A 14,432-nucleotide genomic window follows, 5' to 3' on the forward strand; every position below is an offset into this window, starting at 1 on the left:
AGTGCTCTCATACAATTCATTAACTTCTTACGATGATATCACGAAGAATCCAATCATTTCAAGCCGTTGAAACAAATAATTATCCAACCATGAGCCTCTTTTCTACACAACAATATATATACAAATATTTACTGATTGCTAACGGTAAAAACTGCGCTATAGTCTCTAGGACCAAGAGTGCTACGACTTTTTAACTTGTATAAAAAGTTTACAGAAAAGGTGTTAGTTATGGTTATTCTTTATTTTAAACTGATGTATCATTATTGAGAGTGAATTCTAAGATATCCGAATTTGTAGTGCAGTAGGGGATCTCATGGAAATTGAAGATGGTCTCTTGAAACCTAAAGACATTCTAGTTGCCTTACGTTGAAGATTCTAACAAATTTCTGTCCTAGATATTGTGTAGGTATACGATACGATGGTATATTTATATCTATTTTTTTGATTCATAGAACTCCACTTTTCTTAGGGTATAGCGAAATCAGATACACCAGGTCTTGTTGAAACACTCAATGATTTTTTATGTGAATTTCGTATCACGTGCGAGATAAATACTGATCTCCTCGGAATATGTCTGACGACAATCCTCTGTTGTGGGAATTTGTCTGAAATTTTTACTTCAAAACTTCTAAGAAAGTTTTTTGTCTGAAAATTCAAATTTTGGGTTGCAACCTGAGTTTAAGAAATCAATCAAATGGCTTCTAAAAGGCTAGGAATAAAATTGATTGCTTAGTTGTACAATAAGTAATGCATTGTAACAATTTATCCGAAGGGTTTGGAATAAGACACAAATTACATCGATTCGAAAAAGAAATTGTTTCACATGTCCAATAATAATTGACTTCACGGCTTCGGTGACAACTAGTAATAAGTCAAAATAACTGTTAGGCTCAAGTTTATTTCATTTTATAAAAATAAACGATACTTTCAATAAGAAGGAATTTAAATCAGATTGGATTACGTTTGAATTATTAGTAATAATACCTTAATTCGCATGTTGTTTCATCAGATTCATGCAAAATTGTGGGTTTGCGAAGCCACTAACAATCGAGGCACATTATTTTCTTGAAAAAATTTGTTGATACATATATTCCATCATAATGTTCACTACAAAAAATAAACAGCTTCTCTCCTAGTCAAAAATTTTAAGGCCAGGTGAGTAGATAGGTGGATATATATCCATATATCGTACCAACATCCTTGAATGAGGTTTTTGAAGTTAGTGTTCAGATCATTCCATTTATTTAATAATTTTGTCCTCATTATTTCTCTACAATTATCATTATAATTGGTTTAAGAACTGATAAAGATAATTCATAGATAGAAGTTTCAATTTTGGTTGATTTAACTAATTTTCTTCTCATCCCGAGTTCGCTACATACGCTAGTAATAGCACATTTTTTTTGTAAGTAATGCGTTTAAAAAGAATATCAACTACATTTTGGAATTTAACTGTTATTTGGTTTTTTACATTCGAGTATGCATATGCATTAAGTTGAAAATTTTTTTTCCTCTGATTTGTATATTATTGGTAGGATTTTAGATATAACAGGAACTTGTTTCTTTTGCTCATCCAACTAATAATAGGAACGCATATCATCCAGCTATTTGTCAAGGATTGAAATTGGTTTTTTAGATGCGTAATAACTAGATTCATTGATGTCACATTGGTTATAGTTATTCAATACATATTCTAATAAAAATATTTCATATATCTAATGAAATGTGCGGTATATTTAATAGTTGATAGAATTCTATAATCAATTATTCTAACTTCATAATTAATTTATCATATGGTAGGTGTAACATCACACCAACTATGATTGTCTTTGAGCATGACATGATACCAAACTCATGCTCTATTGGACGTAACACATTATTCATTCCTGTTGTTTGACAAGGATATATGAACATAGTCAATGCATTTAAATAGTCGGGGAGTTATTGGAAGTAACTGAAAACTTCACTTAAAATTTCTTATTTCTATTTACTCCTTTGAATTTAATAATCTGCGTTCTCGAAAGTCTATGGATAAGTGTGTAGAAAAGGTCATCTATGAAGTTCTTGCAATATATTATTATCTAGTACTCAACTCACCCACGTCGACACTATAGAGTCTGCACGATGCATTATCTGCTAAGTTTAGCGTCTTTAGGTGTTAACTGAGGTAACAGGTCCCGACAGGACTCCTATTAGTATTCGTATATTGTTCTTACTGAGGTTGATACATTCAGCAGGTCTGGTTATAGTTTTCTTGAAAGTCTTTATCTGTCTGAGCCTCTTTAGATTGTCCCAGTAATTAGTTTCACTCTATATACTCTTTTTCCAATTCTTTTTTCATTGTTCAATAGCTGATAGCACAGAAGGATTCAGGTCCTATGAAGGATTCTTCTGCCCCTATTTTAGCAAGTCATTCCGCAATTTCATTTCACTACACTCTGTTGTGTCCCGAAGTACATCTCATGGTAACTTTACTTCTCTTGCTACCATGAATTTATCGCACACGTACCATTCCAGATCAAATGATTGAATCAAAATTTTCTGACTGCTATATACGTGCGATGTATCAGAATAAGAAGAACTTTCGCTGGGCACCTTTGCAAATGACACAGAAATAGAACATTAAGTACAAATTGTATGTAACATACTATATGAATGTATCTGCCACTGAAAAGATGAATTAATTGAACTGAATAAAGTCAATATAAGTCGATTTTACCATGAAAAAATATTAAAATATGAAGACCATATTATACTAATTTTGATGAATGATCCAAGAGTAATTTTTATACAAAAATAGTACGAAAATTTGGGTATGAATGAAGACCGCGAACTAAATTATATAATAAGGGTTTCTTCATGAATTCCTACGTGATAAAATTCTATATAAGTCTTTCAATCAATGTAATATAAAAAAACTGTTACCACAAATACTACCTGTTACCGAAAATTCCGACATAAATCTTGACTACGCAGAATATAAATCATGACAAGATCAGACAATAGAAATTACGAATTGTTCTTAGTTACGGCATGTCAATGGGTAATTACGAGTATACGCTTGGCGACGTGGTTTAATCACATCGGTTTTTTTTTGGTTGTACCAGCAATGTGTGTTGCGTTAGTAACATTTTGAAATTTCTCAAGAAAGTTGAACTCTTCTGTACAATGAATTGCTTCGGAATAGTTTCGAATCTAGAAATAAGTGGAGTAATTGGATATTTAACTCCTGTGAACACTCTGAAAATGAAGAAATTAGTAACTCACCAGTACGGACAGTTACATTGATAAAAGTATTTTCATTTTTCACACGCAAATCGACCCAATCCTTAAAAAATCACTTTAGAAATAATTGATTTTTGAGTTGATTTTTCTTAGAGTACATCTCGTTAATTGTGAAATGATCGATTATTTTCGAAGCTTTTGGGATAATATAACTGATCAAATTGGCTGATGATGTAAATGTTGAATAAGGTAGGGCTCAGAATAGAACCCTGAGGTAAGCCGTTATATGCTGTATATGGACCATGTAATACATTTATATGATCATGTGAAGATATTTTTCAATTATGAAAAAGATGTATAATATTGGCAAAACCCGTTTTATTAATTCCATTTCATTTGTTAAAATATTTAGATCCACTACATCATGTGTCCCTACAAACGAACAAAGTGTGTATTGATTTTTGGAGAAACTTATCTGTATATTTGAAAGTAAATGATCTCTAATGTTGTTTATTAAATGATCATTTAAAAAAAGCCCAATTATTCTAGGTCGTTTCTTTGGTTTTAACCGAACGTTCAGCAATCCCTTTGAGACCATGGGTTTAGATGCAAAAAATTGTCAATTATTTCATAACGCGAAGTTTACTATTAATCTGAAAATTTCAATGAAAAATTATGGGGTTTACGCAACCGCTACATTTAGAATTAATTTTTTCGTTCTGTTCAATCGATAAAGTTCAAGTAAGTTCAGCGTGGATTTTGAATTACAACTAGCTACTAATTCGTGAGTCTTCCTATAAATTACTACCTACTCCACCGCAGAGGTAACGAACTAATTATCAAACTTTTTAAACTGATAAAAGCTAGTTCCTGCCAATTAGGATAAAAATTAACGTTGCAATGGAGAGTTAAGTATTAAAAACTTTTTTATTCATCTTTAAAATAGAATATTAAGTTCGATGGTAAAATTTATAGGTATAAACCTGTCATATTACTTGACTCGAAATCTGAATCAACCAGTAGCCATATAATTTTGTACGAGGCTAAAAATTTATATGAACCAAACTTGTAAAGACTGCTTGATAAGAATTCACAAATTATGCTATAAAATAATCAAAATACATGAAAAAGGAGCCCATAACGACAGAAAAAAAAACAAAAAACATGAAAAAAGTAGCAATGGAAAATCTAAGAACTATCATCGGAAAAAGTAGTAGATATGAAATCAAGACTCAATATGAAATATTAGATATAATTGAATAAAGTAGGCGAATGCAAAGAAACGTATGTGGAACGTATGTTGAGCCTTTGAACTAAAATCTGTAGGAAAAAGTCCAAATAAGTCCTAACAGCATTTCGGTAACGAAGCATTGTCTACCTAAGCTCGCCTTCATTTCTACAAGATGATAGTCTCTACTTGCTAGATCGATCAGGACTGTACGTGAATCCTTGGAGGAGTTTTTTTGTCTTTTGGGAATATCGTGATTCATGAATCAAAATCACATAATATATACCTATTTGTTTGTTTTATATTGCTTTATGAAGACGACGTCTGATCTCACAGTAGATCTCCTTTGTTATTTTTGTTCCCTATTTCATGAATTCAACAATAAAGTCAGCAATTTTGGTTACGAAATACCGTAGCCGTTGTTTTCCTTTTCATCAATCTCTACATTGATTGAAAGTATGCAAATGCATCCATTCCTCTGACTATTCTTTTATCTTTTAACTTTCCCAACCGAAGTCTTCCACTTATCATAATACCATGTGAGGAAATAGGGAAAACCGTAAAAAAATTCCAAAAAAATTCCCTGATAGTCAACCTGCATTGCTTCCGGATAACTTAGTTAACTTGGTTACTGTGTTTGCAGCGTCCTTAAGCTCTTTTGATCAAGTTTCATAAAATTTTCTATTTCAATGGATACCTTTGATTCTAATGCTCCTCCACTTCTATAATTTGACCGGAATTTCTCTGCAAATCAAAGTAGTTCACAAGCGGTTCGCATTTTATCTTGGACAACCTCTGTATATACTTTTTCAACGATTGGCCTTTATTAAAAAAAATATTCTAGTTAAAAACACAGTATGCATAACTAATTTAGAAACATTAGTTAAACGATCACAATTACAGCGAAATTTATAACCCACTTTACGTGAATTTTATGTTAATATTATTATTTTTGAGAAGTTTTTCATACAGCGGACCTAAAAAACTGCAAATTTCAACTAGATAATGCCATCATATGTTTCCTCAAACACGATATAAATTTTCAGGCACGTGAATGAGCAATCTGTGGAGACTTTCTGCGATAACGTATGATGAATGGCTGTTGTAATTGGCTACATCAACTTTCCTTTTTTTTGTATCAAATTTTTATAATTAATTCCGGGGTCTTTCTGACGTGATTAATGTTTTTCTATTCATATCTATAACGTGTCAGTAGTTTTATTTAATACCAACATGTTCGTTGATTTATTAGTTTAGTTGATGCTAAAAGGTTATATTGAAAAAATGATAAAATAATCACTGATAGATGATTGAAGAAATCGCCGTTTTCAGAACAACAAACAAAAATATTGCCATACCGAGTTTCATTATTAATAGTGGCAGAATATGAAAAACTATTGTTGGTACCATGGAACTAAGTATCATTATTGAATAAACTCAGTGGAGAGGAAATGATGTTGCTGCTGTGGTAAAAACCCCACTCTATCAGGTTTCCCTGTTATATTTCATCATGTCTATTTGTTTTCATATTCTCATCAAAACTAAAGTCTCTTATTGTTCCAGCAAGCTGTTGGTGGAAATACAAAATCTATCTAAAGAAAAATTTGTTAGATAATACAACTTTCTAATATTTCTCAAACCTTTCCATATCATATATTCCCTTAAATATCGGTTGTCTGGAACTCGATGGAATATGTCACAAATTAATACAAAGAAGCTAGACAGGATTAAAAAAAAGAAGTCCTGAATGCAATCAATACTGGGAAACTGAAATATCTTGACAAAGTTATTTATATTGAGATCTAAAACGTCCTTTAGTAGAAGATGTTGCAAGATTAGTTATATGGACTCAAAGTAGAATATCTAAGATTTTGATCCGACAACTCAGCGATACTGTTAACAGAGATATTACATAGCCAATATCCCGAACTTTAAGAGGAAGATTTGGATACATCACTGATCCGTTTATTGGAATCATATGAAGGAATTTTACTAACGAACCAAGAGTATTTGAAAAAACTGACAAAATTCCTGCATTCAGACATGAAAAAGCTTTATAGAAATATTGTTTTGTTTTGTAGTCAACAGGAAATCGATTGAATTTCGATTAATCGAATCTCACTGTAACAGAAAGAAATAGAAACTTGAACTACCGTAGCTTAATTTGACCCCAAAAATATCCAGTATGTCTGTCCATCCTCATTTTCTTACTTCATCTTTGTATAAGACATTCCATCGCGCCTAAGAGATCGAACTTCTAATAGAAATAGCGAAACTTAGATGGTAAAACTTGGCTCCGAGTTACAGCTTCATTGTTAAACTAAATGATCGCTGCATTCATCCCTGTCAAAACAATTTGTTACTTGGAATTTCCAAGTCTCAATAAAATATTTCCGATCGATTCGTTACAACAGTTCAATACACCCGGAAATCGCCTGTATTGTGCGCTCTAATGAGAGTCCCTTTAAATAGAGAATCGAAAATATATATTAAGAATTCCATTCAAATCAAGTTTAACTTTATTCTGGTGGTGAAAATTGTATGCTTGCAATCGGTTAGACAGTCTCAGAAAAAGATGAAAAAAATTAGTTTTCACTTGTGATTCGCTGGACCACATGACGTATATTAATGGTTACCGTTTAACATTTTGTCTTACTTTTTGGAATCATCCTTGCACTATTCATTAAAAGTACATTGCTGTATACCGTGGCGCCGTGTTTGTCAGCATCTTTATGTCCTTAGAATAGAATAGAATATATTGCGTAATGAAATATTTTGAATTGAAATTTTGTTTGGTTCTATAGTAGGCTAAGAATTTTCCAATATATCCTCGTACGTTAGGTAACAGTATCCTCAACTCTATTTGGGGCTTTGGATTAATTTTAAAAAGTTTTTTGATCAATATCGAATAGATGGAGTTTGACCATATTATTTATTAGTTTATGATGGATAAAGTAGAGTAACTGTCATGATAAAAGGCTATATGGCCTATCTGTTGTGATGACGGACTGAACGTAGATAAGTACCAATAAACAGCAGTTGTAAATCATGTGATAACTGACCAGTATCATTAGCCCCCCAGGTCAAGCCTAGAATATTTCTCTTGAAAGTTCCAATGAGAAGGCTCGAGAGATTTAAATAACTATATGTTAGCCACCGATAAATAGAATATTGACAGTTACACTTCCTAATAAACTGCAGAACTTTTCATTATTTTGGATTAGCTATTTTCGAATGAAACTCAGTTAAATTTTTTATTTTTGTATTTGCTGAACCAAAGAGACAGGGGTAAGTTAGTTTAGGGGAGATTGGGTGACGCTTTTTCTTTTTTCGTGTAAGTTGAATTTTTACATGGAAAACTAAGAATTGTATGGCAAAAATGGTTTGCTAGAGGTTTTAAGCAACGGGGTTAACAGTTATTTCAATTGCAATACTTCTTAGTTGATAAGAATTTGTCTCACTGTTAGCAGGGATGAGTAACATTGAAATGGTAGGTAGGTAACAATAAAACCGTAGATTCATTTATTGCTTTTCTAAGAACAAATATTAAGAACATTTGAAACTCCTAATCTTAAGTATTAAACGTGAAATTAATGAATGACAATTAAACCAAAATTGATTTCATAGGGAAAATAAGAATTTTGTCTCTTCGTCTGATCATAGTTTCTCGGTGGAGGTGTCATTTTTGAAAATGTGAGATGTATCAGGAACTTCTCCACTTCATCATAAGAAGCAAATGAAAAATTCATCTTTATCAGCGGTAAAGGACAACAGTTTTCCAATATAGTAAATAATTTTAGATTTTTGTGTTTCTTTCTTAAATTTTATGAGAATATGATCTCCCACCTCTTTATTCTGTGCTCAAAATTTATTGGGTCTCTTTTTATTTCAATATTATAGTCGGAAAAACCATCCGATTATCACTCTTTGTCTTTATCATTGCTGCCATTTTTATTACTATGCCTTTCTTCTAATTCGCTTTTATCTGTTGTGCCCTTGGTATCATGCCGTTTTTTTTTCTTTTGTTTTCATTTCTTTCCATGACTCAACTTCAGGCAATCTACGGAAGTCTGAATAGATCCAGACACATTTTCCAAGTTTACTGGGTCACGCGGTGGACTTGAGTTAATTACTTCCACATTAGAAATAGATCGATCAGCTACGGAACTTGGTAGAATTTCTACTTCCGTAAATATTAACCTATCAAAAAGAAAAAATGTTCAAATTATGAAGGCCGATGTGATAGTCCCTGGTAACATAGATATTTTAAAAGCATCTCCGACACAACAGCCACTTCATATATAGACAGAGATTTTCCTGGGTGATACATTAACCAATGATCTACTGCAGCATCGTAAATTGAATTGCTTACAGACACTGAAGTCCAAAGGTTGTAATTTGCTTGTTATGTGCGGTCAGAATTTTATTATTATTTGCTGTTTTCTTTTGCCATCCATTTAAGAGTGACTCTGATGATTATCATAGAGAAGTGTGGTAGGATTGTCCTTGGAGCTGCAAGTATAATGGATAAAACAGGGGAATTTGGAAATATGAAGTTTGATTTTAATAAAGTTCTTTGTGGTCCATTCCACTTAAGATCTATTGTGATTTCCATAATTTAGAATCTTCTCTAGCTCCATTCTCTGTATAAAAAATTAGCTTAGATAATGAATCATCTATTTGTCAGTAGCTTTCCTAACCATAGTAACCGCAAACACAAAGATTTCTCACTCATCACCTGGTAATATCTTCTACCATAGCCTAAACTTTCTCTCTACTCTTTTTCTAGCGGTTCCCTAGTTATTGTTTTTGTAAGCCCACAGAAGATTTCCTAACATTAAATCTTGCTTGGCTATTTCTTCTTCTTTTTTGTCACCTAGTGACACATGCAAACTCACAACAGTTCAGATTTAATCCCTACAGAATCGATTGCTTCCAGTGATGCCTGGTCGTTTGTCAAAATAACGGTTTGTTTTTCTCGTCTCTCCATTTCCGCAGTAATGAACCGCCGTATCCATATTCACTTGAGGCGACAAAAATATTTTTTGTTATAGTCCTAGTCGTAAGCGTGGTCAATGACTTATATACATTACATTGCATAAAAAATTATGAATTTCTTAATTCGATTTATCTTATCAAGTAACTATGGTTATGGTTAGAAAACTTTTCTTTTTCTTTTTCTATGATGATTATAGTACCCTAATAATTCTATCCGAATTATTACACTCAATAATATCTTATCCCTCAATGCTGAAAATAGATAATAAAAGGAACTTCATGAAATTGAGGGTATTTATAACACATATAAGATTTAAGTTCAGTGATTGAAGTTTATGTCTCCCATATATACAACCTCGGACGTTACCATGATGACAATGTTTTATGGGGTCAATGAAGTAATATAAACGAGTCAGTCACAACTGTTGAACGGACTTCAAATGGGGTTATTAATGATAATAAATGTTTATACAATCCACAATACGATCAAGGCTTTCCAGATTGTTAATTTTGAACAAGAAATGAATCACTTCGACGTTTGTTTTGATCCATTGTTTTTCGAATGTGATATGATCCAAACATAATTTCGGTGTAAAATATGGCAGATATACAAAAAAAAACATAGCCCCTTAGTGATTGAGCTGGAGTTATTTGATTGTACCGGGCAAGTTACTTATATTTATATGGATAAACTTTAATAAATTTTTATTTCTTCTAGCTCTATGAACATCAATTACGGCTACCATCTTGAATTGTTTGAAGTCATATAGAATGTCCAACAAGTGGTAAAACAAAAAAGTCAATCATACGATTTCTCAAATGGAACTCCCTATATTATATCTAACAAATTGGTTTTGTCCTGAATTTGGCAAAAAAGGCCGCATGATTTAAAGTATACATTGCCTTTCACGAATATTGGTTTCCAATGTTCATTATGTATATTGGGTAATCATACAAAAACAAAGCATCAACATTAGAAGTATTCCATGGTATTCCATTGGTATTCCACGCTGTGCCGTTTGCTTATTAACTATGGATTTTCCTCCAAATTCACATATTTACCTTGCCACGGCTACTTTATACTTTCGTTTCGAATAATGTCTTTACAATATTCAACGCACTCCATTATATTTATTATATAAACGTACTGCATCGTCAATAATTAAAAAGGAAACCATTGAAAGAAAGTAAAACAATTGTACTTTTCATAAAATTTGTGACTAATCCGTATCTTGCATATATTTGAATTGAGGCGTAGGAATGTTCATATATGAAAACCGACATTACTTATTAGAAACCCCTCTAATCACTGATTATTCCACCTAGTTTGTTTCTATCATTTGATACGAAAAAGACATCTATCTATTTAAAACATGGTGAAGTAAAAAAATGAGCATTCGCGGATTTAAACTTGTATAATAGCTCTTCAATCTTTGGTTGAAGGAATGCCTCATATAAAAATTAATCAAGCTCTATTTATTTGTGATCCACTGCCACAGCTGACAAAAATGAATATTTCCAATGGTGATTTATCTTACTAACTTTAAAAATTTATTTCATAATCACATGTTTCTCTTCATGAGAAATGAAACATTTTAATTAATATTTTATTGTTACTAACAAGGTGTACGAAATATAGTTATCACTATAATTTTCAGATAATTACTGTTTAATTGTGTGTGGCTTTTTGAGAACAATAAGTTAAGTATATAAATTAATATTCCAATTATTGTCAATTCCACTTATATAATCGGATAGTATAAAAGTAATGAAATTTTTCAAGAATTATATCACCAACGATGAAGCCTGTTTTGCTTTGTTTTTGTGTAAGTTTTCTATTTGCAGCTACTCTTTGCAAGGTAATTATACATTTGTCTTACATTTTGATGATATATTTTATTCACGCTCATATATAGGTCCGAATAATCTGTGAAAATTTTTTACCAATTTTGTCCATATTTCTCTCACGTCATTCAAATCCTTCATTCTACCTCAATTGCACTGTATTATCTTGAAACCTATCATCAATAGTCTTTACAAATGCATTGTAGACCAAAATTATATTCAAACTGACTGACTGATGTTACATAGCTCAACCAAAACTACTGAAACTACACATATGAAATTTGGAAAGGTAACTTTCGACTACGAAAAGATTTCAAAGTCTTCAGGTAGTTACCTTAGGGATAGAAATGTTTGTTTTTCAATTTGAAAGCTAGAATCTTCCAATTTCAACATTTTTGAAAACTCAATCGTTAAATGAGGAATATATATATCTCTCATAAGGTATGCAGTTCTTTCATTCCAATAAATTTAACAGTAAAACTTCAGAAAGGAACATCAAATTTGTGAAACTCCTCATGAAAAGACTAAATTGCACAATCAAGGATAATTTTTATAGATTAAACGTCAAAGGATAGAAATTAGGGTTAGAAATCTATATAAATTTTGATAATCTTCATTAATAGTGATACAAAATAGACGTTTGAGGCCGAAATGAGAGATTTAATTATTTATAAACTCATTAATCAATCTTATTAGTAATTTCATATTATTGTCTCTTGGGATTATACAAAACTGCCCCAACAACGTCACGGGAAATTGCTAATCTAATACAATAGGTAATTATTCCAGGCCATGAGTTCTAAGATTACTGCTTCTAATAACTTGTAGCTTGAAAGACAGATCGTGATCTTTTGTGGCTGGCAAGTACTTCAGATACATCATTTATTTTTATTTTCTTCGATGTTATTTGCTACCCCATAACCCACGTGCTAATTTATGGATGGGAAGCACATACTTGAAAGTTGGCAATTGAACAAAGTTTAATTGTAGTAAGTACAATAATTCACGCAGATGGAATGTTACTATCATGCTCATTGTGTGGCAAAATTGCTCGAAATGATTCGAAGATTATCTGATTTGGATATAAGTTACAAGAGCCAAGAGAAAAACTGTTCAACTTGCTAGCTTTGCTGTGTTCGTCTACATCAATATTTGCATCGAAACGTCTATGGAATTAGATTTGATAGTAAATGACTTACTACTATGAAAGAACTTAAAATCAGGATCAGGAACCCTTGCTTGGAACTACTTCCACAAGAACGATAATTTTGACTATGTTCAAAGCAAAAGATGCACTTAAAATATATTTTTAATGGTATAGTGAGGAGACTAAAATAGGATACTCACTAAGAATGAGGAAATGGAGGAATTTCTACTCTGTTATAAAATATAATTCACATTATAATACTCATTACTGTTTGGATGGGGCATATGCCAGAATTGACGAAGACATTTGGGTCAAAAGATCCTTGTTAAGGAGAGAAGGAGCGAAAAGGAAAAAAACGCCTTCACGGGAAAAATGGATAGAAGCATGTATAGAAGAGAGATATAGGGCTGAAATTATTAACAAATAATAGAAATGGTAGGTGAAACAAATCAAAGGGGAAGTAATATCTAAATTTCCTTCATAATAAAGGTCTGGTATATATCTGGTATGAGTCTTCTTGTCTTTAGGTCTCTACTGTTTAAAAAATTATTGAAAAAACTAATTTTGAACAAAAGAGACCTAAAATCAAGAAGATTTAGAAACATAAACATACTAATTGATCCATTTTAATAATTATAGATCAACTTTTCCGATTCTTATGAGGAGAATATGGACAAAATAATCGAGGAATGTCAGTCGAATCCTGCAACTAAAGCATCAGAAGAGTGGTTGGAAACAGAAGATCTAACAACTGCGGTTGAAGAAGGGCCTCATATCCTTTGTCGACTCACGAAAATAGGGAGCCTGGATGAAAATGGAGATATTAATGTCGAGAACATGAGAGAAGATTTGAAAACTGGTATTGATGATCCAAAGGTGATTGAAATTATAATGGAGAAATGCGGTACTAGGGAACTGAATCTTACAGCTATAGAAAGTGCCGTTGCTAATTTTCAATGTGTTCTTTCCACTTATGAAGATCTTCATTCCTAAGTTTATTTATATTCAAATATTCATAGCAGAAGTAGAGAATATTGAACAGTTATTCACATTGTTAAGTTCTTGAATAAATAAAACTTATATCATTTAATCTAAAAAACACAGTTTACATTTCGTTTTTATTTCTCATTATATTCTAAGTAGTTTATAATCACTTGGAATATATGAAGTGTTTATAGATGTTTTGTTTTTTTTTTGCTTACAAAGAGTATATTCCATTTTTTATTCACATATGATTTCTCATTCAAAAGTTGAAATTGGAAAAACATAACTCACTTTTTTCTCTGATTTTAACACTTTCTATTATAATGTTGGTGTCAGTTATTTCGTTATAATATGAGTCTATATGATTATAAAAATCATTTTATCCCCTTTTACAGTTGAAAATCATCATTATTATCATTGTAAAGTATCGAAATTCATACTCAATAGATTAGCACATTCCAAATTATTTTTTCTGGAACACACAAATACTGAATATTATGGTAATCGAAATATGAATATATATATTCATAAGGTTGCTGAACTTCATAATAATGATTGTAAATATCATTAATTATTCATTAGCTGAGTTCTTAAGTACTCATCTGGAAAAAGCAAAAGAGACAAGACAAATTTTGTTGTATAATTTATATAAAATATGCAAAAACAAACGTGTACTCTAATGAATACAGAACCTATAAAATGAGTCGTTATTGGATATTTAAAATGTTTTCTTCTTGGTTGGAGGAAGGAGAGAAACATAATATGTTGTAAAAATGACATTTCTGATATGATTAGAAATACAAGTTTCGGTAGTTTTTAGGAAAAAATATATTAATTAAACCAGAAAGATTCGATACCTTCCATATTATTACCTTATCTTATTACATGGATCAACCAGGCAAATAACTATGTTCTTGTCATGTCAATGTGATTCTGCCCCTACTTAAACATACTAATAATGTTGTGATATTGTGCGAGAAAACTTATCACACATTTTGTCAGTAC

At 31.5% G+C, this 14,432-nt stretch overlaps 2 protein-coding genes across 3 annotated transcripts in view; both read left to right on the forward strand.

Annotated features, from left to right (window-relative positions):
- The window catches only part of LOC130899110 (neuroligin-4, Y-linked), a 530,244-nt gene that overhangs the window by 310,004 nt on the left and 205,808 nt on the right, over positions 1–14,432 (forward strand). The window lies entirely within an intron of this gene.
- LOC130899113 (uncharacterized) lies at positions 11,210–13,542 on the forward strand. Its single transcript, XM_057808884.1, has 2 exons — positions 11,210–11,310; positions 13,083–13,542. Exons 1-2 carry the CDS (start codon positions 11,251–11,253, stop codon positions 13,434–13,436), a joined length of 414 nt encoding a protein of 137 aa, XP_057664867.1. The 5' UTR covers positions 11,210–11,250; the 3' UTR covers positions 13,437–13,542.

This window comes from Diorhabda carinulata, chromosome 10 (assembly GCF_026250575.1).
Source record: "Diorhabda carinulata isolate Delta chromosome 10, icDioCari1.1, whole genome shotgun sequence".
Lineage (NCBI taxonomy): Eukaryota > Metazoa > Arthropoda > Insecta > Coleoptera > Chrysomelidae > Diorhabda > Diorhabda carinulata.